Genomic DNA, 23,554 nt, shown 5'->3' with positions numbered 1-23,554 from the left:
TATATATATATATATATATATATATATATATATATATATATATATATGCTTAATGCCTTTCCATGATACTTTTATATGTAACTCATTTTACATTAGTTTGATTAATTTATATAACATTAACTAACTTGAGGAGATAAGTTAAAGTCCTCATTTTAACATCTATACATATCGGTTATATCCAAGGAGACTATATAGCTACAAGTCTCCTTGGCCACACCTCCTGCTTCAACTTATGAATCAGTGGCGTCGCTCTGGCTTCATCTTACTAACTCCATCGCGTCGTAGTCATGGCCCCTTTAATCAACACCTTGATCACGTCCGGCAACAAACACTCGGGACGGGTCATGAACCCTTGCCTAGAGGCAACGACGCCCTGTCTCCCTGCCACCCAGCCACCCTAACATTTCTCCTTTTATTAGCGGCGAGGAAGGCCGGGGAGAAGCTGGGGAATACCGAGTGGAGGAAGTGAAAGGGAAAGGGTGGTGGGAGGTGGGCGGAGTGTGGGAGAAAGGGAAGGAGTGGGAGAGGGAGGGTTTGCGTGGGCCTTTCACCTCCCTCAAAATGTTAACATGCCTCGCGTCGCCCCGCGGCCGATGCCCATCCTGATTACTGTACAACACCCGTCATTAGGCCCGGAACATGGCACCAGCCATTAAACTCTCAGCAAAGTGCCCTGTGGCCCATTAAAAGCATAGTAACCGATAGAAAGTGTGGTATCTGAGTCTTAAGGGAAATGTTCATCATGTGAGTAACGAGCTATTATGAGCCTACAAAGCTTTAACATCTGACATTAGGCCGTAAGATACTGGCCCATATTCTCTAACATTTCGGGACTTTCCTACCCACATTTGGCAAGGCTTCGTAGAGGTTGTGGGTATTTCCATGGGCAGTTTTATGACCCTGGCGGTAATGTGGTAAAGCTTTTTGTACTATTACATGAAAAAAATGCACTCATGAGAACCCGATTAATGTCCCTTTCCTCCTTCGGAAATAACTGTTGTGAGAGCCGAAAGCGAGAATGCGAGTCAATGTCCTTTATCCTTTTCATATCTTACAATGGCATGTGACTTATGAAAAGAATATTAATCTAACTTAACCTAACCTAACCCTAGTGCATTGCGAATAGAAAGAATATTATCCTAAATTAACGCTATATACCCTACTGCGTATACATGGCCATTATGAAGTATACTGTCGAATACAAAGTGTAATACCCGAGCCTGTTGATTAACTTAACTATCCATCTTGTGTGTAAAGAGAAACTAAAAATCTGCCTAAGTTTCTCCTGTCAACAAAAAAATTACCTCTTCGCTCCCCCGCGCCCCGCTCGGTTAACGGAAATATCCATATCGTGTGTCAGGAGAAAATGACCGCCCACCTAGTCACTCTTAACGAGAATTGCCCAGTCACTCGCCCACTAGAAAAAAAGTTACTTAGGCTTTAATTTATACAGGTCATTTAGGCCTCACCCCTTTCTTGGCCACACACTCCATCCTGTGTATACAAGCTTTACGTGGGAACAAGAAAAAACTACCCCAAGAAAAATAACGTAGGGTAAAAATTATGCAGATCTGAGTCCTTTGGTCCTCCTTGTATATATTTTCATCCCTAAACATGTTGTAAGGTCTACGCGAATTAAAACAAAATACTGAAAAAAAACATTACAACTAGGTAGTCGGCCGTTCGTAAAAAAATGGGAAAAAATAAATGAAAATATAAATAAATTTACCAACACCCACCCTAACCTTATCCTTTGCATTTTTTTACATTTTTGTTTTGTTTGTTTTAATACTTTTTTACAATCCCTGTACACTTTCTATGTTGTTTTTGAGATGGGATGAAAACGCACCTCCCGCCGCCTTTGTTGTATATACTTTTTGCAACAACGAAACATAAATCAATCAAATCAAGACCGGTTTTAGGCAGAAGCGTATAGAAAGACAGTGACTGAGGTAGTTAAATAGATAGGGAAGGTAACAGACAGGGAGGCAAAGAAATGCAGGGAGGGATCGATGGAGAGAGAAAGTGAGGAGGGAGAGAAAATAGGGAGGTAAAATTAGAGAAGAAAGAGAGGTAGGTAGGTGAGGAGGCAGGGAGGTAAAATATGCATTGAGAAAGAGACACAGAGGGAGTTAGGGAGACAGGGAGGTTGAAGGAATGTAGACGAGGGAGAGATGCAAGGAGAAAGATGATACAAAAAAGGTGACAGTGAACCCCTTTTGTCTGTAGGGATCCAAATATTGATTAAAAAAAAAAACATGTTGCTTTCCTCTATTGGATTTTCACTAGCATTTACCAACATTGTCACATAAACGTTCTGCACCCAACGCATAATACTGCTGAGCCCCCCATGAACCTAGAGCCGGAACCGATCACAAATACTCTTAAAAAGGGTCGTATTATAAGACACTTCGTAGCCCAAGAACACCTATTTGACAAGGCTTTCGTAGGAGTTGTGGGCATTTCCAGGAGTAGTTTAATGACCCAGGTGGTAGTTTGACCCTTCCTCTGTACCGTGAACCTCAAGAACACCTATTTGACAAGGCTTTCGTAGGAGTTGTGGGCATTTCCAGGAGTAGTTTAATGACCCAGGTGGTAGTTTGACCCTTCCTCTGTACCGTGAACCTCAAGAACACCTATTTGACAAGGCTTTCGTAGGAGTTGTGGGCATTTCCAGGAGTAGTTTAATGACCCTGGTGGTAGTTTGACCCTTCCTCTGTACTGTGAACCTGAAGAAACACTCATTAGAACACGACTGACCCCCTCTTTGACCTTTAGAAATAGCTGATGTGAGAAGTGAAAGTGTCTTATAATACCGAGCTTAAAGTTTTATTGGACACCTCATTTCCTCTTTGTTTTTCTCCAAGGAAGTGCTGTGTAAGGGGTGACTTCGAGGCGTGGCATGCGGACCTGACTGTGTGTGTGTGTGTGTGTGTGTGTGTGAGTCACGCCCACCTCCCCTCGCCCGCCCCCGTGCAGCAGCGTGAGTGAAAGTCGCCGCAGCACCCGGACGCAGATAGAGCACAGGTGAGGGATAACGCAACACACACCACTTACGTTTAGCATCATGGCCCGGTGTAGTAAATATAATGACAGGAACAGTAGTGATGATAATGATAAGAAAGAGACGAAGAGCACACGTATACAACATCAACGTATTCAACACTGCACTGACATATAGCATGATAGACCACGTGTAGTAAATATAATGACAGGAACAGTAGTGATGATAATGATAAGAAAGAGAGGAAGAGCACACGTATAGAGCATCAACAGTTCAACACTGTACTTACATATAGCATGATGGACCACGTGTAGTAAGTATAATGACAGGAATAGTAGTGATGGTAATGATATGGAGGAAGAGGAGGAGGAGGAAAAGAAGAGAAGCATATCACTTACGTATGGCATTATGAGGTCCGTGTAACAAATATAATGATGGTAACGATAGTAATGATAATGATAATAAGGAGGAGATGAAGAGCACGTATATAACAATAATGATAATAGTTGGTAAGATTTCTATTGATCTTGTATCCGTCATTTATTCAATAGTATGAACTGAGTCAAGAACATTATGGAGTTATGTTTTAGTCGGCATGATGTCAAGATATTTAAATGACAAACTTGTTATGATTTGTTGCCAGTGTCGAATTTTGATATTGTGATTTTGACAATTCACTAAGCACTTCTAATTTTATGCTGGTTGCCCACTTGTACTGAGCAAGGATTCGTGAAAAGGAAAACACGAACACGAGGGAGAGTTAATCTATCCATGTTTCTGTATAACTTTGATAATTATATGGACAGACCAAAATAGAAATGGCGTGTAAGGATTTACTGATTGACTAGGATATGCGATCTTGGCGCCTGGGGTGTAGGGAAGAAAAAAAGTGAGGTGTGACCTGTTCCTGTCATATTCTTTAAGTGACAGAGAGCCAAATAGATGTTAGGACGTAGGTAAGGAAAATGAGGTGATGGCTTGTTCCTCCTACATTTGTCAAGTGGCAGACAGCAAAGGAGTTAGGGAGTGGGAAAGGAAAATGTGACTTGTTCCTGCTAAATTCGTTTAGTAACAGACAGTAACAGAGGCGTTTTGTTGTAGGTAAGGACAAGAAGGTTACGGTCTGTTCCTTTTACATTCGTTAGTGACAGAGACAGTAAATGAAGAGTTAGGGCATTGTTGAGGGCAAGGTGTCGGTCTATTCATGTTATATTCGCCTAGTGACAGTCAGCAAATGAAGAGGTGATAGGTTTTTTATTATTATTTTTTTTTTTACAGCAGAGGAAGCAGTTCAAGGGAAAAAAAAAAAGAAAAAAAAAAAAAGCCCGCTATTCGCTTACTTCCACAAAAAGCGCTCAGAGGAGTGGCCAAAAGAGAGGTCAACTTCGGAAGGAAAGGTGTCCCGATACCCTCCTCTTGAAAGAGTACAAGTCGTAGGCAGGAGGAAATACAGATGAAGGAAGATTGTTCCAGAGTTTACTTGCGTGAGGGATGAAAGAGTGAAGATGCTGGTTAACTCTTGCATAAGGGTTTTGGACATTAAAGGGATGAGCTTGAGCAGAAAGTCGCGTGCGGCGAGGCCGCGGGAGGGGGAAGGCATGCAGTTAGCAAGTTCAGAAGAACAGTCAGCGTGAAGATATCGATAGAAGATAGAAAGGGAGGCAACATGGCGGCGGAATTTAAGAAGTAGAAGACTATCAGTAAGAGGAGGAGAGATGGAGAGCCTTAGACTCCACTCTGTCCAAGAGAGCTGTGTGATTGGAGCTCCCCCCACACGTGAGATGCATACTCCATACGAGGGCGGACAAGGCCCCTGTATATGGATAGCAACTGTGCGGGGGAGAAGAACTGGCGGATCCGATACAGAACGCCCAACCCCGAGGAAGCTGATTTAGTGACAGAAGAGATGTGAGGTTTCCAGTTAAGACTTTGAGTTAAGGATAGACCGAGGATATTTAGTGTTGAAGAAGGTGACAGCTGAGTGTTGTCGAAGAATAGGGATAGGTGTTTGAAAGATTGTGTCGAGTTCCTTTTACCCCAATCGGAAATGATAGCAAGGTCTGAGGTTAAGCGTTCTGCAGCCTCCAGTCTGGAGTCATGTAATTCCTGTTGAGAGGGTCTTCTGTTGAAAGAAGTTGAATAATGCAGAGTGGAGTCGTCAGCGTATGAGTGGATAGGACAGTTTGTTATGGAAAGAAGATCATTGATGAATAACAGGAAGAGAGTGGGTGATAGGACAGAGCCCTGTGGAACACCACTGTTGATAGGTTTAGGGGAAGAACAGTGACCGTCTACCACAGCAGAGATAGAACGGCCGGAAAGGAAACTGGAGATAAAGGAACAGAGAGAAGGATAGAAACCGTAAGAGGGCAGTTTAGAAAGCAAAGAGTTGTGCCAGACTCTATCGAAAGCTTTCGATATGTCTAGCGCAACTGAGAAAGTTTCACCGAAACGGCTAAGAGAGGATGACCAAGAGTCAGTTAAGAGAGTAAGAAGATCGCCAGTAGAACGCCCCTTGCGGAACCCATACTGGCGATCAGATAGAAGGTTAGAAGTGGAAAGGTGCTTTTGAATCTTCCGGTTAAGGATTGATTCAAAAGTTTTCGATCGACAGGAAAGTAAAGTTATGGGCCGGTAGTTTGAGGGATTGGAATGGTCACCCTTCTTAGGCACAGGCTGTATGAAGGCGTATTTCCAGCAGGAAGGAAAGGTAAATGCTGATAGGCAGAGACGAAAGAGTTTGACCAGGCAGGGTGTCAGCACGGAAGCACAGTTTCTGAGGACAATAGGAGGCACTCCATCAGGTCCATAAGCCTTCTGAGAGTTGAGGCCAGAGAGGGCATTGAAAACATCATTCTTAAGAATCTTAATAACAGGCATGCATAAATTAGTCAGAGGGGGGATGAGTAGGAGGAATATGCCCAGAATCGTCCTGAGTGTAGTTTTTACAGAAAGTTTGAGAGAAGAGTTCAGCCTTAGAGATAGATGAGACGGCGGTTCTGCCGTCAGGGTTAAGGAGAGGAGGGAAAGAGGAAGAAATGAAATTGGAGGAGATATTTTTGGCTTGTTCCTGTTACATTCGTTAAACGTGAATGTAGAAGAGGAACAGGGCACTAGGTTACGGATAAGAAAATGCAAGAAGCGTCCGATAATAGCAGGTCGCACACCCTTCACTCCTGCTTTTTCTCCTCCTCCTCCTCCTCCTCCTCCTCCTCCTCCTCCTCCACTCCCACTTAACCTGAGTGAAAGTGAGGACAGGCTTACGTAGCTCGCCCAACCTCCCCCCACCCCACGACCTCCTCCTCCTCCTCCTCCTCCTCGGCGGGAATCACCACTCGAGACATCAGAAGTCTCCCTTTCTAAATTCAAGGTCCTTTCATTCATTCTGTATTCTAATGTCCTACGCACCGTTATAAGAACGTAGGAACATGAGATACAGGCTTATACATACGAATAGCTTTATTTTAGGTGTTGCAATTCCAGATTCCTGTTTGTGAATTCTTGACTTTTACCATGAGTTGAAATGTAGGTTCCTTGCTTTCCTACAACGTGTGTGTGTGTGTGTGTGTGTGTGTGTGTGTGTGTGTGTCGTTCACCTCTTGGTCTGCTGCGGGTCTCTTTCGAGACAGCCAGCCGTTCCCCTACGGAAGAGCACAGAGCTCATAGTACCGATCTTTGGGTAGGACTGAGACCACTCACACACAACACACCGCGACAACGGGGTCATCATAACTCCTCGCCTTACGTCGCGTACCTACTCACTGCTAGGTGAACAGGGGCTACACGTGAAAGAAGATAAACCCAACTTATCTTCACCCGGCCGGGGAATCGAACCCCGGTCATTCTGGTTGTGAGGCAGACGCTCTATCCACTGAACTACCGGACCGTGTGTGTGTGTGTGTGTGTGTGTGTGTGTGTGTGTGTGTGTTTATTTATTTACTTTTATATTCTGGTTAGTTTTTTTTATCTATTTGCATTTTTTTTATTTGTTTATTGTTGTAAAATGTCGTGTCCTTGGTTGCCTGTGTACGTGTCCCTCCACCACTCGTAAATCTCGACTTTCTCTCTCTCTCTCTCTCTCTCTCTCTCTCTCTCTCTCTCTCTCTCTCTCTCTCTCTCTCTCTCTCTCTCTCTCTCTCTCTCTCTCTCTCTCTCTCTCTCTCTCTCTCTCTCTCTCTCTCTCTCTCTCTCTCTCTCTCTCTCTCTCTCTCTCTCTCTCTCTCTCTCTCTCTCTCTCTCTCTCTCTCTCTCTCTCTCTCTCTCTCTCTCTCTCTCTCTCTCTCTCTCTCTCTCTCTCTCTCTCTCTCTCTCTCTCTCTCTCTCTCTCTCTCTCTCTCTCTCTCTCTCTCTCTCTCTCTCTCTCTCTCTCTCTCTCTCTCTCTCTCTCTCTCTCTCTCTCTCTCTCTCTCTCTCTCTCTCTCTCTCTCTCTCTCTCTCTCTCTCTCTCTCTCTCTCTCTCTCTCTCTCTCTCTCTCTCTCTCTCTCTCTCTCTCTCTCTCTCTCTAAAAATACTATCCGCAGCAATTCAACTTTTTTTTTAACAACGTCTAGAAAGTGATTTTTTATAGTTTTTCTTTTCTATTTTTTCCTACTTTCTCTTTCTACCTTACGAGCCTTTTCTCCCTTTCCTTGGTATGTTCTTGAGGCTTCTTTAATCTTTGTCTTTTTCTTTCTTTTTACTTTTTTTTACTTCGTGCAAGGAGAGCCAGATGCTGTCATGTATATTTGATGTCTTGTCTGTCACTTTCTGTCAAGGCCTGTTTTCTCCGGTCATCGTGTCTGAGCTTTATATATTCTCTCTCTCTCTCTCTCTCTCTCTCTCTCTCTCTCTCTCTCTCTCTCTCTCTCTCTCTCTCTCTCTCTCTCTCTCTCTCTCTCTCTCTCTCTCTCTCTCTCTCTCTCTCTCTCTCTCTCTCTCTCTCTCTCTCTCAGGCTTTCCCTTTTTAATTTCTTTTTGGCTTTTTTCTTTGTCTTGTGTGCATTGTAAGTAGAGAAACAACCAGATGTCATGGATGAGGTTCTTTGCTCCTGTCTGAGTCATATATATTCTCTCCCTGTCTTTCCTTTCCTTCTCTTTTTCCTTTCTCTCTTCTTTCAATAGAGGGAGAGGCATATCACCCATATTCTCATACATTTCTGGGCTCACACACCCACATTTGATAAGGCTTTTGTAGATGTTGTGTGTATTTCCAATGGTAGTTTTATGTGCCTAATGATAGTTTGGCAAGGCTTTTATTTTTTTCATTTTTTTATTTTTTTATTTTTTTACAGCAGAAGAGACAGTGCAAGGGCGTAAAAAGAAGCGCACCATGAACGTGAAAAAAAAAAAATGATAAGAACCCGACTAACCTCCTTTGTGGCTTTGGAAAACATTGACTGTGAGAACCCAAAGCATCTAAGAACACGGACCCTGGTGATACATGTACTTATCAAAGGTGTGGGTACTGGAGACAGCATCCTGGATTCACTAATTAACTGTATACCTGTGGCCCTCACCTGCTGCCGAGACTCGAGATTATACAACGCAGGCAGAGCAAAACAGTCTGAGCCGAGATCCATTCAATCGTCGCATTTATTATATCGTCCATAATTGCGTACTATTTATTGCTTCGATAAACGGATATAAAATGAAGTGGGATGGAAAGACAGTATTATAATTATATGTTAAGAGAATGATGAGTAATGTAGGAATGCGAGTATGTAAGAATCTCACCAATGAAGAGAGAGAAGGAAAAGTGAGAAGAGAGAAATTATGGAAATCAGAAAAGTTGGAGGAGGAGGAGGAGAAAGACAGGAAGGGAGAAGAGAGAAGAAAGTGGATGATACGAGAATGAGAGCATAGGAGATGGAAGGAAAAGTGATTAGAGAGAAAGAAAGTCAGAAGAGTATACATAGGAAAGAGTGTGAGATAGGTAAAGAGAAAGAGGGATGGAAAAATATAAAATGAGAAGAGAAAGTGGAAGAGGGAAGGCCTTAGTGGGATGAAGTGGAGGAGGAGGAAAGGAGGAGAGATAGATATAGTATGGAATGAGGAGGAGAAAGAGGAAAAGGAGAAAGAAGAGAGGAAAGTATAGGAGGAGGAAAAGGAGCACGATGAAGAAAAGAAGTATGAAGAGGGAAAAGTACAAAAGGATGAGGAGGAAGATGAGTAGGATAAGGGAAAAGAAGAATAAAGGAAATTATTATAGGATGAGAAGGATGAAGACTAAAAGAAAGAGAAAAAAGGAAAATATGGTAGGAACAGGAAAAGTTGCATACAAGATAAGAAAGAAAAGAAAGAGGAGTCGTAGGATGAGAAGAAGAAAGAAGGAAGGAAGCAATAGAAGGATGAGGAAGTGGAAGAGCAGAAGAAAGAGAAAGAAGGGAAAGTGGAAGAGTAGTAGAAGTAGGAGGAAGAGAAGGAGGAATCGTAGGATGAGGAGAAACGCCTGGCCGGTAGGAGGGGTGAGCAGGATGGATAGAAGAAAGAGAAAGAGGAAGAGGGGAAAGTGGAAGAAGAGTGGGAGTAGGACGAAGAGAAAGAAGAGGCGTAGGATGAGGATGAGGAGAAACGGCTGGGTGGTAGGAGGGGTCTGCAGCCTGGGATGGGTTGACGCGTGCCGAGCAAGGAGAGAAAGAGAGCCTTGCCCTGCGTGGGTAGGAGGCGCCGCGCCCTGCCCTCCTTACCGTGGTGATTTCCCTTCTGGAGCATTTATATCTAGTCCTTTGTGCCAGGAACCTCCGGGTGTGGGGGCGGCTGGCTTGCGTCTGGATTTCTTCACTTCTCTTTTGTCTTGAGAGCTTTTATCTATTCAACTGGGGTCGTTGCTTTGGAGTTGTGGCTATAGGTGTTTGAAGGTATACATCGCCAAGGATAAAGGAAGATTTACTTTATCCTTTATATCGCCACCTCCGTGGTGTAGTTGTTAGTACGTCGAACCACGAATCCGAAGGCTCGAATTAGATTCCGAAACGAGGCAGTCACCGCTCAGCCCTTCCAGGTGTTCATCTATTCTTTCGGGCTGGTGGATAAATGCATGGATACCTTGGGAATCCTGGAAAATGTAATCTGTGGTGATCCGGATATCACGCCTGCCCTGTGTCCCGTCACTCCCGGGGTTATGGGTTCTTACCCACCACATGCTCAAGGGCCATGAGACGGAATTGAGCACCGAGGTCACGAGCAGCTCGGTATATGCCCCTAACACCCTATACACGCCTATAACTTGGTAGATAACTGAAGCGTTTTGTCTTTGACTACATCACTAAAGTTTTAATAACTGTTCATATAATCTTGGAGAGGGTTGCATCCTCTGGTGAGTGGAGCGTGGAGCGAGGCTTGGTTGGGCGACCAAGAGTTTCCATACACGTTACCGCCCTATAAACTTATCCTTTCCCGTTCACGTTAGCCAAGCCCGTGTAGCCTATCCCGCCCCCAAGCAATCTAAAGTAACGGTCACATTAGCTGTAGGTATCGAGATGTCGATGCGATTTCGCCCACTCGTCCACTGATGCGAAAAAAAATTGGATGGCTGGGCAGCCCCGCTAAGGACTGAGATTCTGTGGACGCCGACCAGTGGACGAATCAGTCGTTGAGTCTCTTGTTTTATATTCATACAAATATTAATACAATTTTTTTTTTCAAACAGATGCAAAAATGTACATAGAAAATGAATAATTCAAACAATGAAACATGAAATCACAAAGAAAATATACCACGCATAGATTGGACTAGACAACTCCTAAAGGCAACCAATCATTGCGGGCTCTTCAAGAGCATGAGTAATTGTAACCTGTATACATATGTACCCATTCACGTCTCAATCCATGTTCATTTGCATAGTTTCCTCTCTTTTTTTCACAAGTATAATTATGTAGTCCTCTTCACCCACTTCGAGGCTTTTAACAGAGGAAGCAAAGCGCGAGTGGGTGTCATCCATTCCGTCGTGATCTCGCGCCTCACAGCGCCAGCGGCCAGCATGACCGGCACCTGCGGCGGGCATCTTTCTGGCCTTTCAAAAAAGTGCTTATTACAGCGGTATTTCTGACCTGTGTGACTGTACTTTAATGTGGCAGCCTATAACGTAACCCGTTTTCTTTAACCAGAACGCACCTTGCCATAGTCTATAATCTCTATATGAAGTCTGCAACCTTTTCCTATACCTAGCCTTCTTTCAACCTTTAACCGCAAACACACACCTTGTCTCAGCTTGTACTAGCCTGCGACCTAACCCTACCTAGCCTTCGTTTAACCTATAACCACAACCACTCACCTTGTATTAGCTTGTATTTAGCCTGCAACCAAATGCTGTCTTGCCTTCTATAAACCTGCCCAGTAAACAAAAACCGTGTATCCGTTTGTATAAACAGAACATATTAAACTTTCTTCAGACTGCAATAGGGAACACAACACGAGTTCGACTATATACACCAGTCTTTGCCTTTCAGCATAATTCATACCTGTTCTGCCTGCCCCGCCTTTCCCGATCGAGGCTGACCTACCTGAGGGAATGCCGGTGACCTTCACACCATGACCTCGTGAAGCGTGTTCTCTGCTCTCTCTCTCTCTCTCTCTCTCTCTCTCTCTCTCAGCTTCTCTCTCTGTGTCTCTCTCTCGGCTCCCCCGTCTCTCTCTCTCTCTCTCTCTCTCTCTCTCTCTCTCTCTCTCTCTCTCTCTCTCTCTCTCTCTCTCTCTCTCTCTCTCTCTCTCTCTCTCTCTCTCTCTCTCTCTCTCTCTCTCTCTCTCTCTCTCTCTCTCTCTCTCTCTCTCTCTCTCTCTCTCTCTCTCTCTCTCTCTCTCTCTCTCTCTCTCTCTCTCTGTTTATAATTAATTCTCTAGACAAGACATTCAAATTCTTCTTGTTTTGACCGATCATGTATAAAGAAAAATATTATCGATAAAGTGATAAAAGTAATAATAATAATAATAATAATAATAATAATAATAATAATAATAATAATAATAATAATAATCTACGTTCTGCCTCTCCTCCATCCTATCCCAAACAAACCGCATAGGAGAAAGTTAGATCTACTCCTCCTCCTGCACCTCCAATCTCTCTCTCTCTCTCTCTCTCTCTCTCTCTCTCTCTCTCTCTCTCTCTCTCTCTCTCTCTCTCTCTCTCTCTCTCTCTCTCTCTCTCTCTCTCTCTCTCTCTCTCTCTCTCTCTCTCTCGTCCCAGGTGATTGCCGGCTCATTATTGCTTGGTGAGACAGGTGTGCGTGTGTGTGTGGGTGGGGGGGGGTGGGGGGGTGGGGGAAGTTTGCTTCTTTGTTTATTTTGTTTTGGTTCCGTGTTGCTTTTTATATATCGGCTTATTTGCGTAATTTCATGTTGCGTCATCTCTCTCTCTCTCTCTCTCTCTCTCTCTCGCCTACCCTCTCTCTGTCTCTCTCTCTCTCTCTCTCTCTCTCTCTCTCTCTCTCTCTCTCTCTCTCTCTCTCTCTCTCTCTCTCTCTCTCTCTCTCTCTCTCTCTCTCTCTCTCTCTCTCTCTCTCTCTCTCTCTCTCTCTCTCTCTCTCTCTCTCTCTCTCTCTCTCTCTCTCTCTCTCTCTCTCTCTCTCTCTCTCTCTCTCTCTCTCTCTCTCTCTCTCTCTCTCTCTCTCTCTCTCTCTCTCTCTCTCTCTCTCTCTCTCTCTCTCTCTCTCTCTCTCTCTCTCTCTCTCTAATTCACCGAGTTTTCACTTTTCATTTTGTCATTTTCTTCTTCAGCCTTTTTTTTTTTATTAATATACTTTCTTCATTACTCACTTCGTAATTTACGTTTTTTTATCGTTGTCTTTTCTTTTTTCTTTTTGCGTTCTTAGTTTTCATTCCTATATTTATTAACTTTTTTATTCTCGTGTTTTTTCCTTTAATTTTTGTCTGCCTTCAACGTTATTCGCCTTCATGTATTTCATTCTCTATACCTATTTTTTTTTTCTTTTCTTTGTTTGCCTCCAGTGTTATTTACCTTTATTTGCATTCATATACTCATTAAGTTATATTTTTTCTTTTTTTTCATATATTTTCTTATCTGACTTCAAAATCGTTATCTTTCTTTGCTTTCATATACGCACTAACTTCTGTTTTATTGTTTTTTTCATATATTTTCTTATCTGCCTTCAAAGTCGTTATCTTTCTTTGCTTTCATATACGTATTAACTTATTATTTCCGTACCTTTTCTTTTCTTTTTATTTTCCCTCTAACGTTAATTACCTTTCTTTCTCATTCTCAGTCTTTCACATTCTTATTTTCCTGTTTTTTCATACATTTTTTTTCTGTTCACATTGTTATTACCTTTCTCATTCAGTCACGCACGTATTAACATTTTTTTTCCCTGTTTATTTTTTTATTTATTTCATAGCGTGTCTCGAACCTTGTCACCTTTTCTTATTTTATTCATAACGTATTAACTTCCTCGTGTTTCATTTGTTTTTTGTCTCCGGTGCCTCTAGTGTTAACCCGGTAGCTGCAGGGATCATGTTTCTTAAAGGCCCCTCCAAGCGAGAAAAGTGAGAAAAAAAACACCCCTCACACAAACCATTTCATAATATACATCAAAGCATTTGTGATCAGATTATGTATCATCTATTTTTTGGGGTTTATATCATGGCAAAAATTTGGCCCATCGCTGGTACACGGTAAAGCCACAAATTTGGCCCGTCGCTGCTACCGGGTTAATCTCCCTTCGCTGGTAACACTGCTGCACCCATTCATCATTTCCCCCTCTAGCTCTTCCTCACCGTTCATTTCGTCCCTCTAGTTTCTTTCACGACTTTCTCTATGATACCATTTTCTCCGCGTAGATATTCACAACACATTATTTCTACTTTTTTTTCTCGTTTCATATTAGTCATCCGCGTATAATTTTCTTACTTCCTTTCTTCTGTGTCGAATTTTACTACCTGTCACAACTTTCGTATTACTCTCTCTCTCTCTCTCTCTCTCTCTCTCTCTCTCTCTCTCTCTCTCTCTCTCTCTCTCTCTCTCTCTCTCTCTCTCTATCTCTCTCTCTCTCTCTCTCTCTCTCTCTCTCTCTCTCTCTCTCTCTCTCTCTCTCTCTCTCTCTCTCTCTCTCTCTCTCTCTCTCTCTCTCTCTCTCTCTCTCTCTCTCTCTCTCTCTCTCTCTCTCTCTCTCTCTCTCTCTCTCTCTCTCTCTCTCTCTCTCTCTCTCTCTCTCTCAATATCTTTCTTCCCTTTTTTTTCTCAATTATTCTCGTTTCATCGTTTCTATTTTTTTTCTGACTCATGTTTCTTCGTCTGTTTACTTGTCACGACTTTCTCATCTTTTTATCTTATCGTTTTTCCTTTCTCTTGTCTTTATCCATCCATTATCTTCTTAACATTCAGCGATTCATTTCATCCTCTTCATTCACTTATTTTTATTTATTTCGTCTACATTTATCTATCTATTTATCTATATATCTGTCTATCTATCTGTCTATCTATCTATCTCTATATCTATCTGGCTATTTTTTGATCTAACAAACTATCTAATCCTTCTCTTCGTACTTTTCTTTCTTATTCTCTCTTAGTTTTCTCATATTCTCCCAGCTATCTCTGCCCTTTATTTTCTACCATTTTACTACTCTCTTCTTTCCTCTCTTATGTTCTCAATTATTATCGTTTCTCTACCTTCATTCACACGCTATTGTAGTCATTTTCTTCCTTTTCTTCTCTTCTACCGAGTCTCATTTGATCACCTAATGACACCTATATATTCAGTCGCAACATTCATGACTTGTTTTCCGTTCTCTTTGTTATCATTGTTTACATCTTTATCTCATACTTTCTCGATTATTCTTGTTACGCTTCTTACATTCACGCATAATAGTTTCCGCCTTCTGGCTTCCTCTTGTTTTCTACCGAGTTTTTTTGTGCATTTTCCGGTCTCCTCTTCCTTAAGTTATCGTCATTTTTTTTTTTCATCTCAGTTATTTGTCTTAATTATTCTCGTTTTAACTACAAACATTAACTTAGCATTATGGCCGTTTCTCTCTCTCTCTCTCTCTCTCTCTCTCTCTCTCTCTCTCTCTCTCTCTCTCTCTCTCTCTCTCTCTCTCTCTCTCTCTCTCTCTCTCTCTCTCTCTCTCTCTCTCCTCCCCCCCCCCATCCTGTCAAATATCCGTGTATCGTCTACCATATATTAACCAAAGCCTTTCGTATCATATTCTCTCACATAATTATCTTCGTCCTTCTCTCTCCCATGTTTTCTTACTCTCGTCTTTCCCTCTCTCCCATTGTTTCTTATTGCCGTCTTTCCCTCTCTTCCATACGTATTCTTAATTATTTTCGTCTTGTCTGCATTCACTTGTTTTTCACCCTTTTCTGTATCTCCTGTTTAGTCTCTCCTATCTTCTTTCCCTCACTTCGTTTATCCACTCTTTACTTTCCCATTCACGTGTATCCATATCCTGTTTTCCCTGTTTTTTTCTTATTCTCTCCTAGTTTTCTCATGTTCTTCCAGTACCTCTTCCCTTTCTTCTTTACCATTTTACTGCTCTTTTCTTTCCTCTCTCATGTTCTCAATTATTATCGTTTCTCTACCTTCATTTACACGCTATTGTAGTCATCTTCTTCCTTTCCTTCTCTTCTTTCTCTCGTTTTCTGCCAAGTCTTTCTCCATCATTTTTAACTTTTCAATTATTTTCGTCTCCCCACTTGCATTCACGTATCACTTTTCTCTCTACTTTCCTTTGTGTCTCTTCTCTGCATATGCTTCTCCTTTCGCCTTCTCCTTAGTCTTTTTATTCTGCCATGTTTCCTCATCTTTCTTTTTTCCATCCCTTTTACATTTGCAATTATTCTTTTCTCCCCACTTGCATTCACGTATCAGTTTTCTCTCTTCTCCTCTTCTCCTCTCTCTTTTCTGCACACACGTTGCCTTCGTCCTATTCTTTCTCTTTTTCTGCCATATCTTTTTTTTTTTTACAGCAGAGACAGTGCAAGGGCGTAAAAAAAGAAAACAATAATGAAAAAAAAAAGCCCGCTACTTACTGCTCCTTACATCCAGTCTTCTCCATCCTTTTTACCTTCTCATCCATTCTCGTCTCACTGCTTACATTCACATATTATTTGTCTCTTCTGTCTTTTCTGAACGCTCGTCGCCTTTCGCCCTCTTTTTTCCCACGTTTTCTGCCAAATCTTTCTTACATTCACTCACCTCCATCCTTTTAACCTCTCCAATTACTCTCGTCTGACCACCTGCATTCACGTACATTCCTCCCTTTCCTCTTTCCCTCTGTCTCTTTTCTACACACTCGTCGCCTTTCTCCCGAATTTTTTTTTCCTTTTCTACCGTCTCATTTTTTTTTTTCCAACCTTTTACCTTTCCAATTTCTCTCGTCTCACCACCTGCATTCACGTACATTCCTCCTCCCTTTCCTCTTTCCCTCTGTCTCTGTTCTACACACTCGTCGCCTTTCTCCCTAATCTACCGTCTCCTTATTTTTTTTTTCCAACCTTTTACCTTTCCAATTTCTCTCGTCTCACCACCTACATTCACGTATTCCTCCATTTCCTCTTTCCCTCTGTCTCTATTTTCTGCACACACGTCGCCTCTCGGGGTCGTCACGCCGCTAACAGACTCGACTCACTCCAAAAAGCAGGGTAATGGAGTCCTTCCGTGTCACGCCTAAGCTCCCGCCCCTCCTCGTAATTACTAATACCAAACTGTAATAAGTTGAGCCTCAGCTAATAGAGTAACGTGAGGAAGGTATTGTACGGTTGGCATGCGAATTGTTATTGTATGTTGTTGTATGGTGTTAGATAAGTGGTTATGGCAGTGGTGGTGGTGGTGGTGGTGGTAGTAGTAGTAGTAGTAGTAGTAGTAGTAGATTTCTCCTGCTACTTCCACCGCCCATTTTCCTACCGCATTCATGATGTCTTTTCTCCGCCTGTTACACACACACACACACACACACACACACACACATGAGGGGGGGTGGTAAGCTCAGGTGTTCCTTACTAATGAGGGTCTAGAGGCATACCTGCTGTTTTAATCGAGTTTCACCTGGCGGAGTTTTATTGCTACGAAGTCCGTCCACCTCGTGTGTGTGTGTGTGTGACACTTAGATAGATAGATACGTGAATATGTAGAGAGAGAGAGAGAGAGAGAGAGAGAGAGAGAGAGAGAGAGAGAGAGAGAGAGAGAGAGAGAGAGAGAGAGACCTTTAATGTCTAATCATCCGTGTCATTCCCCGCCTCGGTAAAGCATCACACTGTACCGTTAAAAACACAGCACGGCGAACAAATACGGGAAGCTTACAACCAGATTTGGTATGAATCACATAGATATCATAGTCGTGTATTAAGAAACTGTAAATGATGATCAAAACGAATAATAATACTTATTTGGTCAAAAATAAGTATAGCCCTCAGTTAAGCATTAAAAAAAAGTCCCTAAAATAATAAATTTAGGTATCAAGAAGCTGGAAATAATAATAATAATAATAATAATAATAATAATAATAATAATAATAATAATAATAATAATAATAATAATAATAATAATAATAATAATGATAATGATAATAAGAGTAATAATGATTATAATAATAATAATAATAATAATAATAATAATAATAATAATAATAATAATAATAATAATAATAATAATAATAATAATAATAATAATGAAATAGACGATAAATCAGAAATTTGATAAATATATCAGTATAGAGTTGTCAGACCCGAATATTTTATATTGATAGCTCAGATATGTATTAAAAGAGTGTAAATAACAATAACAATAAAATAATAGTACACATGAGGTGAAAAAAGAACTTGATAATCCCTCACAAGAAACAAGAAACCTCATAACAGTCCAACATTAAGAAGCCGTTAGATACCCCCAGAGCACACAAGAGAACAACGCGTATAACTGAGTAAGTATACATATATATAATGACTAGGAATTGGCAAACATTACTATCATAATTGTTCAAATTATCCTGACAAATAAGCTCCTCCCACCTTCCCCGTTGTGTGTATGTCATTGGCCAGTCTACGAGAAGCCCCACCCCTTTTCTGACTACAGCTATTTCTGATTGAATGATGCTGGGAAAGGCTAAATCCTAAATCGTATGTGGTTAATATATGGTTAAATCTTGTAAGATTATTGAGATGACGTGGGTTTGGTTAATTAGCCAAGTTAATCTGAGCAGCGTATAGAATTTGTGTAAGTATAGGCTTTTTTATCTGTTTCGAAAAGATTAATCAGTTTTAAAGGTGTCATTTGATCCAAAAGGTTTAATTATTTTCAGTAGCATCGTAGGATCTGAAGCTACATTAGAGTCTATAAGTAAAAACAAAACAATTTGCATATTTTTTTAAGTGAAATCAAATAGTTAATAAGTAAACAAACCGGTAAGCCGCTTAAGTAACAGTCAGGCATTCAGAAACTCTTAAAAAGCTTGAGAACACACGAGAGGTCAACAACTCTTCCCGCACCCACCTTTTACTCTCTACTGTACAAGAGGGAAAGTTGGCTCCCGGCGCAGGTGGTGGTGGTGGTGGTGGTGAGGATCTCTCTCTCCCTCTCAGTCTCTCTTTCTACCTGGCTCCCTCCAGCTACCTGCGTCCTCACCGCTCACTCCCGCACTACACACTGACTCTCTCGCTGGCTCCAGTCTCCTCCACACACACACACACACACACACACACACACACACACACACACAGCGGGGAAAGTTGATATGTTCCTTCTCTTCTTCTTCTTCTTCTTCTTCTTCTTCTTCTTCTTCTTCTTCTTCTTCTTCTTCCTCCTCCTCCTCCTCCTCCTCCTCCTCCTCCTCCTCCTCCTCCTCCTCCTCCTCTTCCTCCTAATCCTCCTCCTCCTGGTAGATAGATAGATAGATAGATAGATAGATAGACTGACAGATTGCTTGATCGACTGAAAGAGAAAGTCAGAAACTGTCTTACGTATTAACCAAACATCATTGTTCTCTAACTTACAAACATCGGAGGCGCAGCGGCTAAAACGCGCACCAGTAGAAAGTTAGGCACCACGGTTCGATACCCTAACCTGACCAGGCCCGCGTGTGAAGACTTTTCCTTTTTATTTACCTTGTTCACCTCCTGAAAACTTGGTTCCCACACACTCTCTCTTTTTTATCTCTCTTTCTCCTGTGGCCAGAAGAAAGAGTAAAAGTGAAGAGAAAGAGAATGAATGGGAGGAGGAAGAGGAGGAAAATGAACAGTATAGATGCTAAACTCTTTACGGAACATATACTATGGATGAAAGAACCTTAGTCGTAATTCCATACAGAAAACAAAGACTAGGGAAAAAAAGAGAAGGGACGAAAGGAAGAAGAGGAAAACTATAGATGAGAAAAACTTTGCTGACCTAATATTTGAAAAGGGAATCATAACCATGGAATGTTCACACACACACACACACACACACACACACACCACATTTTTTTTTTTTTTTTTGCGTTTACAGAGATAAACTTCATAACCAGAGAGAGAGAGAGAGAGAGAGAGAGAGAGAGAGAGAGAGAGAGAGAGAGAGAGAGAGAGATATGACGTCACTTGTTTCCAGGGTTTCTGAGGTGAATGGAAGTGAGCGGGAAGGGGAAGTCCGGGTTCTTTTTTTTTTCCCTTTTCCTTTCTATTTATTTCTTACCTTTCATCTCCTGTAAGTCGCTGTCCGGGTCACAGTAGGTCAGGTCATTCCCCTTCCCTTCTTCCTCCTTTTACTTTGCATTTTTATTGTTTTATTGTTGTTGTTGTTGTTGTTGTTGTTGTTGTTGTTGTTGTTGTTCTTGTTCTTCTTGTTCTTGTTCTTGTTCTTCTCTTCTCTTCTTTCTTCTTCTTCTTCTTCTTCTTCTTCTTCTTCTTCTTCTTCTTCTTCTTCTTCTTCTTCTTATTATTATTATTATTATTATTATTATTATTATTATTATTATTATTATTATTATTATTATTATTATTATTATTATTATTATTATTATTATTATTATTATTATTATTATTATTATTATTATTATTATTATTATTATTATTATTATTATTATTATTATTATTATTATTATTATTATTATTATTATTATTATTATATTATTATTATTATTATTATTATTATTATTATTATTATTATTATTATTATTATTATTATTATTATTATTATTATTATTATTATTATTATTATTATTATTATTATTATTATTATTATTATTATTATTATTATTATTATTATTATGCTTTTCTTCTTCTTCTTCTTCTACTTCTTTCCCTTAGTGTTATTGGTGATGTTTTTTTTTTGTTATTATTATTATTATTATTATTATTATTATTATTATTATTATTATTATTATTATTATTATTATTATTATTATTATTATTATTATTATTATTATTATTATTATTATTATTATTATTATTATTATTATTATTATTATTATTATTATTATTATTATTATTATTATTATTATTATTATTATTATTATTATTATTATTATTTTTATTATCATTTCTGCTCCTCCTCCTCCTCCTACACCTCCTCCTCCTCCGTGTGTGTGTGTGTGTGTGTGTGTGTGTGTGTGTGTGTGTGTTTATTTGGTTGCTCTTTACGTATTCTTCTCTCTCTCTCTCTCTCTCTCTCTCTCTCTCTCTCTCTCTCTCTCTCTCTCTCTCTCTCTCTCTCTCTCTCTCTCTTTTTCACACACACACACACACACACTCATAATGCTGTTGCTTGTTTCCGACAAACAATGCGGGAAACTGAGCCTTGGCAGCAGTGCGGGAAGGGTCTGCCGTGCAAGGGGCGCCGGCCGCCACCATCTCACTCTGTCGTAACTGCCGCCGCTTCGTTCACTGTAACAAATGTCAAACATTGATAATAAAAATGTACACAAAAACAGTCAGCAAAGACAAAATCCGGCGCACCGTGTACGGCACCTGCGTCGCGCTGGCCGCCGACGGCGGCGCCAGCGGCGGGGCGCGGCCCCGCAAGGTGACCATCACCCTCTTCCGGCGTCGGGGGTGTTGGCGAGCCTTCAGCTCGCGGAGGGTGGGCGTCTTCGCCTTCCCGGAGGCGTGCGGCCCCACTTCCGTCCCTGCCCCGCTGGACCTGGAGTACCTCTTCAGGTGCAGCGGCGAGGCAGACGCCGCAGCCATGCAGATCAAGATCTGTGTGGTGTACTACTGCCGCGGTGTCCCTCGCAAGGCCCGCGTTAGCTTGGAGGAGTTCATGGAGCCGCTGCTGGATGGAGGCCGACCTGACAGTTTCTACTTGTATATCTACGAAGACAAGGTCGGGCTCCAGCAGGCCAGCCAACAGTTCCAGGCTCTTCCCACGGCATGGCCATTGGAACAGAAGCCCGGCAAGGGAAAGAAGGCCATGTACAACGAGGAACTCACTGACAATGACTGCACCTACAATGAATGGAAGACTTACTTGGAAAAGGTGTTTTCGATGGATGATGATGAAGAAAGCACTGACAATAACGACGACACCTACAGTGAATGGAAGACTTATCTGGAAAAGGTGTTCTCAGTGGAAAATGATGAAGCAAACACCAACAACGATGATGACACCCACAAGGAATGGAAGGTTCCCTCGGAAAAAGTGTTTGCGGTGGAAAATAACGAACTTGACGAGGCGATCCACGAGGTTGTGGAAGCCTCTGATATGGATGGCACTGATGCACACGAGGCGGTCCACGAGGTTGTGGAAGCCTCTGATATGGATGGCACTGATGCACACGAGGCGGTCCACGAGCTGGGGCAAGCCTCTGCCGCAGAGGAGGAGGCCCCCGAGCTGCACCCTGAGCTGGGGCAAGCATCTGGTGGCACTGTCACAGAGGAGGAGGCCCCCGAGCTGCACCCTGAGCTGGGGCAAGCATCTGGTGGCACTGTCACAGAGGAGGAGGCCCCCGAGCTTCACCCTGAGCTGGGGCAAGCATCTGGTGGCACTGTCACAGAGGAGGAGGCCCCCGAGCTGCACCCTGAGCTGGGAGAAGCCTCTGGTGGCACTGCCGCAGAGGAGGAGGCCCACGAGCTGGGGGAAGGCTCTAGGAGCGGGAATAGTGCCACAGCCAGGGGAGCTTCCCGTCAAGGCGAGGCCCCTTCACCAGTGCACGTCTCTGCCGCCCCCACAGCTTCCCACGCCTACCGCAGCCTCACCGTGGCTCAGAGATTCATCGTCCGCCTCGCAGGCCCCAGTGACCGCCAGCTGGAGGACCTGCAGAGGAGCCATGGCGTCAGGATCGTGCGGGTCAGGCGAACCTTGCATATCAAGGGCCACAGGGACGCCGTCCTGCAGTGCTACAGCCACGTGTGCGATGAGATCGCTGAGTGGCGGAAGCGCGAGGTCGCTGGGGCTCAGTAAGCAACCCGCATACATGCCTGTGACCCGTGACAGCCTCGTCACCACCGTGTTTCATTGTATTTCTTATCATTTCTTATCATTCCTCTTAATCTAGATATTCTGTTATTGTTGTTGTTGTTGTTATCGTGTTTGTTGTTGCTGTTGGCGTTGTTGTTGCTGTTACACCCACCTCCCCAGCAAGATCACGACAGATCACTCGGTTCTGTTGAGTCGTCGTGATCCTGTTCCGAGTTTCGGGTCAAGGCGCTGAGCGGAGCGGCTCAGATCCCGGGAACCCGGACCAGGGACGGATCACGACAAGGGAAGAGAGGCGTTGACAGACTTGCAGCCGACAGCAAAAGTTATGTCGTGTATTTATCTTCGAGTTAATTAATCGCATTAATTTTGACAGGCGCCGCAACTGAGAGAGAGAGAGAGAGAGAGAGAGAGAGAGAGAGAATTAAGGAAGTATTTTTAGCACTAACAAGTTCCCCTTTTGGTCTATGATCTATCTATTTATCTATATTTTTTTTCTGTCTGCCTGTATCTACCTGCATACAGTATTGCCAGCCTGTCTGTGTGTCCGTCCCAACTACATCTGTTCTCCCTTGCTGTCCATCCCTTCTTCCATCTGTCCGCCTATCTCTCCTATTCATCCGTTGTCTTTCTCTACATTCACCCTATCATCATCCCATCTATCAATCAGTCGTTCTCTTTTTTTAATTTTGTTACTTTTTCTTCTCTCATGTCCGAGTTAGTAGCGAGGAACTTAGAGTATCGGATGCCGGGAGTAATGTTGTCCTTGTATAACTCGCTGTATAATGCGCCGTATAGTTCTGCCCCAAATTACAAGAAGGACATCGAAATGCTCAAGAGAATACAGCGGCGCGCTACGACAGTGATGCCATCATTGATGACTCGGCCTTATGAAGAACGACTCGAGCGACTCAGTCTCTTTACGTTGGAATCGAAACGACTGCGGGGGGGACCTGATCTTTGTCCTCGAATACTTAAACAAGTTCAGAAGTATTGATCATTCTAAGCTCTTCACGCCTCAAACTAACCCGAAGAAAGGAAACAACGGTTAAACAATTAATGCAAAGCGATTTAGTACATACATCAGCCGGAGTTATTTTTCGAAGAGTCGTCCGCCACTGAAACAGCCTTCCTGCAGAAGTAGTTAGTTGAAAACAATCAATTTCTTAATTAAAAAACCGTCATGACCGTCACTTTGCTGCGTCAAGGATTAAATGAACGCAACCGCGTACGTCCAAA

The 23,554-nt window shown here is 42.2% G+C and overlaps 2 protein-coding genes and 1 long non-coding RNA gene across 3 annotated transcripts in view; 2 read left to right on the top strand and 1 right to left on the bottom strand.

Annotated features, from left to right (window-relative positions):
• LOC127006571 (uncharacterized) overlaps nucleotides 1-8,841 on the top strand; it is a 13,249-nt gene extending 4,408 nt beyond the window's left edge. Inside the window, exons 2-3 of the long non-coding RNA XR_007759645.1 lie at nucleotides 2,868-3,027; nucleotides 8,276-8,841. This is a non-coding gene — a long non-coding RNA (uncharacterized LOC127006571). The remainder of the gene's footprint in view (nucleotides 1-2,867; nucleotides 3,028-8,275) is intronic.
• LOC127006569 (uncharacterized) overlaps nucleotides 1-18,585 on the bottom strand; it is a 28,296-nt gene extending 9,711 nt beyond the window's left edge. Inside the window, exon 1 of the mRNA XM_050876567.1 lies at nucleotides 18,422-18,585. The gene's annotated coding sequence lies outside the window, so the exon portion shown is untranslated. The remainder of the gene's footprint in view (nucleotides 1-18,421) is intronic.
• Nucleotides 18,586-20,809: 2,224 nt separating this feature from the next.
• Nucleotides 20,810-22,377, top strand: LOC127006854 (uncharacterized). Its single transcript, XM_050877208.1, has 2 exons — nucleotides 20,810-21,637; nucleotides 21,692-22,377. Exons 1-2 carry the CDS (start codon nucleotides 20,816-20,818, stop codon nucleotides 22,298-22,300), a joined length of 1,431 nt encoding a protein of 476 aa, XP_050733165.1. The 5' UTR covers nucleotides 20,810-20,815; the 3' UTR covers nucleotides 22,301-22,377.
• Nucleotides 22,378-23,554: the final 1,177 nt, after the last annotated feature.

Source organism: Eriocheir sinensis, chromosome 33 (genome assembly GCF_024679095.1).
Source record: "Eriocheir sinensis breed Jianghai 21 chromosome 33, ASM2467909v1, whole genome shotgun sequence".
NCBI lineage: Eukaryota > Metazoa > Arthropoda > Malacostraca > Decapoda > Varunidae > Eriocheir > Eriocheir sinensis.
The sequence above is the reverse complement of the archived record's forward strand: the minus strand, read 5'-3'. Positions and strand labels throughout refer to the sequence as shown.